This window comes from Phalaenopsis equestris, unplaced genomic scaffold, assembly GCF_001263595.1.
Source record: "Phalaenopsis equestris unplaced genomic scaffold, ASM126359v1 Scaffold200308, whole genome shotgun sequence".
Lineage (NCBI taxonomy): Eukaryota > Viridiplantae > Streptophyta > Magnoliopsida > Asparagales > Orchidaceae > Phalaenopsis > Phalaenopsis equestris.
Genome location: NW_018220140.1, coordinates 2,659 through 4,933, shown reverse-complemented (window position 1 = coordinate 4,933; position 2,275 = coordinate 2,659). Strand labels below are relative to the sequence as shown.

Genomic DNA, 2,275 nt, shown 5'->3' with positions numbered 1-2,275 from the left:
AAAAATATTTAATTAATAATTATACATATAAAAAAATTTAAATATATATTTAAATTAAAAAAAATAAAATTAATATAAAATATTTATATAAATTAATTATATAAAACTTATATATATATATATAAACCAACTAATTATTTGTTATAATGCAAATAATAAATAATTATCTCGTATTTCCGAGAGAGACTTTTATATATATCCAGCATGAAAAGGGAAAAACATACAAATCTTATAGTTAAAGCCTGGAAAGTGGAAAAATAGCTGGTGTTGAAGATGACAATGCATGGAAATTCGGCACAGAGAAGGTGCAGGCGAGCGTGATCATAATTTGCTAGTTTGGATCAAGTGGGAAGGAGTGTATACTCCAGAGCAGCGGTTCGGGCGGCACTTTAGATACTCGCCACACCTTAACCGATTTGTCCAGGCTGCTGCTGTAGAGGAGGAACGTGGCGGCACAGGCGGCGGATGAATATCGTTGAGAGGATGATGAATGGTCTAGGTTTAGGTCTAGGCGGGAAACACTATCATCCCGATCCCTGTTATCCTCCTCCCCAATTGCAAGACACTTCACTGTTCCCGAGTGACCGGTGAGAACAGAGAGGCAGGAGTGCACGCCCGCCCCCTCCCTCCTCCACTTAAAGATGGTTTTGTCAGCTGATCCACTGAGGACCAGCCTGCCCGCTGCCGCAAGGCACAGTACCGCCAGTTTATGACCACTCAGCACCCCACCATGACTGAACAACTGCAGCTCCCCCTCCCACTCCCAGAAGTTGATCAGCCCATCTGAGGAGGAGCTGTACACGACCGGAGTCCTGGGGCTGATAACAAGAGCTGTGATGGCGTTGTCCTGCTTCAGCAATATTTGAGCCGACTTGTGCCTGCATCTATTGCCTTGCAGCTCCCGCCGCCACAGCTTGACGCTGCCATCGGCCGAGCCGGTGAAGACGAAGCTGTTGAAGCTAGCGGCCACCACAGAGTTGACGACGTCATCGAGTGCAACCACGGACTCGAAGCATTCAATCCCATGAACCGGAGTAGAGGAGGCCCTGCTCTTCGCAGAAGCTGAGGCAGGACACGGTATCGCACTAGCGAATCCAAAGAGCCCTCTGACGGGGGTGAATCTCCTTGTAGTTTGATGGGTTGAGGGAGCACTTTATCAAGTCTTTGAGACAAGGTAGGCTGCCTGCGCGCTTGTAGGCTGAGGTATCCTTGGAGGATATCCGCCAAACCCGAATCTTTCCGTCTTGATGCCCCGTCAGGATGCAGTCTCCGCTGGCAATAATGATGGCCTTAACGAGACCGCTGCTGAACTTGAAGGCGGCGTAATCCTTCTGGTTCTTCCACACCCGAATCTTTTTGCTATCCGAACCGGTGTAGAGCAGAGGACCTGCAGCAGCTTTTTGCTATCTGAACCGGTGTAGAGCAGAGGACCTGCAGCAACTAGAGAATAGATGTGACCTTCCTCCCGAACGAGGGAGCCGATAAGGCTAGTCACGACGGCTTGCTTTGGGGCGCTAGGGATTGAACTCGTAGACCAGCTGCTAGAATCAACACAGGAGCCGCCTATGATGAGGGCGGGCGGAATGGAATGGTGCCACGGGGACATGTTGAACGGGGAGCACTCCCCGCTTAGAGGGTTGCTGCAACGGTTCCAGTAGGACGAGGAAGATGCGTAGGGGGGCAGCTAGCTGCCCCTGTACACTAGTGATGATGAGCTGTTGTTATCCCTCCCTGTCTATCGACGAAGTCGTCATCGAGTAGTCCTCCGACGAAGTGATCAACGACTTATTATGAGAATATTGCGTAATTTCCGATATCAATTGATCAATTACACTTCGATGCTGCAGGAATCAATTTTGTATGAATAAAAAGATAGAAGGTTGATTGATGGATTAAAGCTTGAGAGCATGTTTTCGTGGCTAAAGACGAGGGGTTTTACGAGGGAAGAAATAGTGGGCAATGTAAAAGCTCTCCCTTCCTGGTCTTGCATGTCGGGCAACCCATACAAAGAACATCTGAAACTGGTGGTATCTCCGGCCCTGTAACGAATCTATATTAAAATTATATATTAAAAATATATATTGTTATATTGTTATATAGATAATTAATTTATAACAATATAAAATATAAATTTAATTTTATATTTATATAATATATATATTTTTAATTTTCTTATACAAATATAAAATATTTAATTTATAATTATAGATATAACTATATATATGTTTAGGGTTTAGGGTTATATGTGTGTGTGTGTGTGTGTGTGTGTGTGTGT

At 44.7% G+C, this 2,275-nt stretch overlaps 1 protein-coding gene across 1 annotated transcript; it reads right to left on the bottom strand.

Moving 5' to 3' along the window:
• Positions 1–266: 266 nt before the first annotated feature.
• LOC110035850 (protein JINGUBANG-like) lies at positions 267–1,606 on the bottom strand. The gene is given in 3 exon segments (XM_020740163.1): positions 267–1,019; positions 1,021–1,387; positions 1,432–1,606. Coding segments are annotated over 3 exon segments (1,230 nt in total). The 3' UTR covers positions 267–331.
• Between the last annotated feature and the right edge of the window lie 669 nt (positions 1,607–2,275).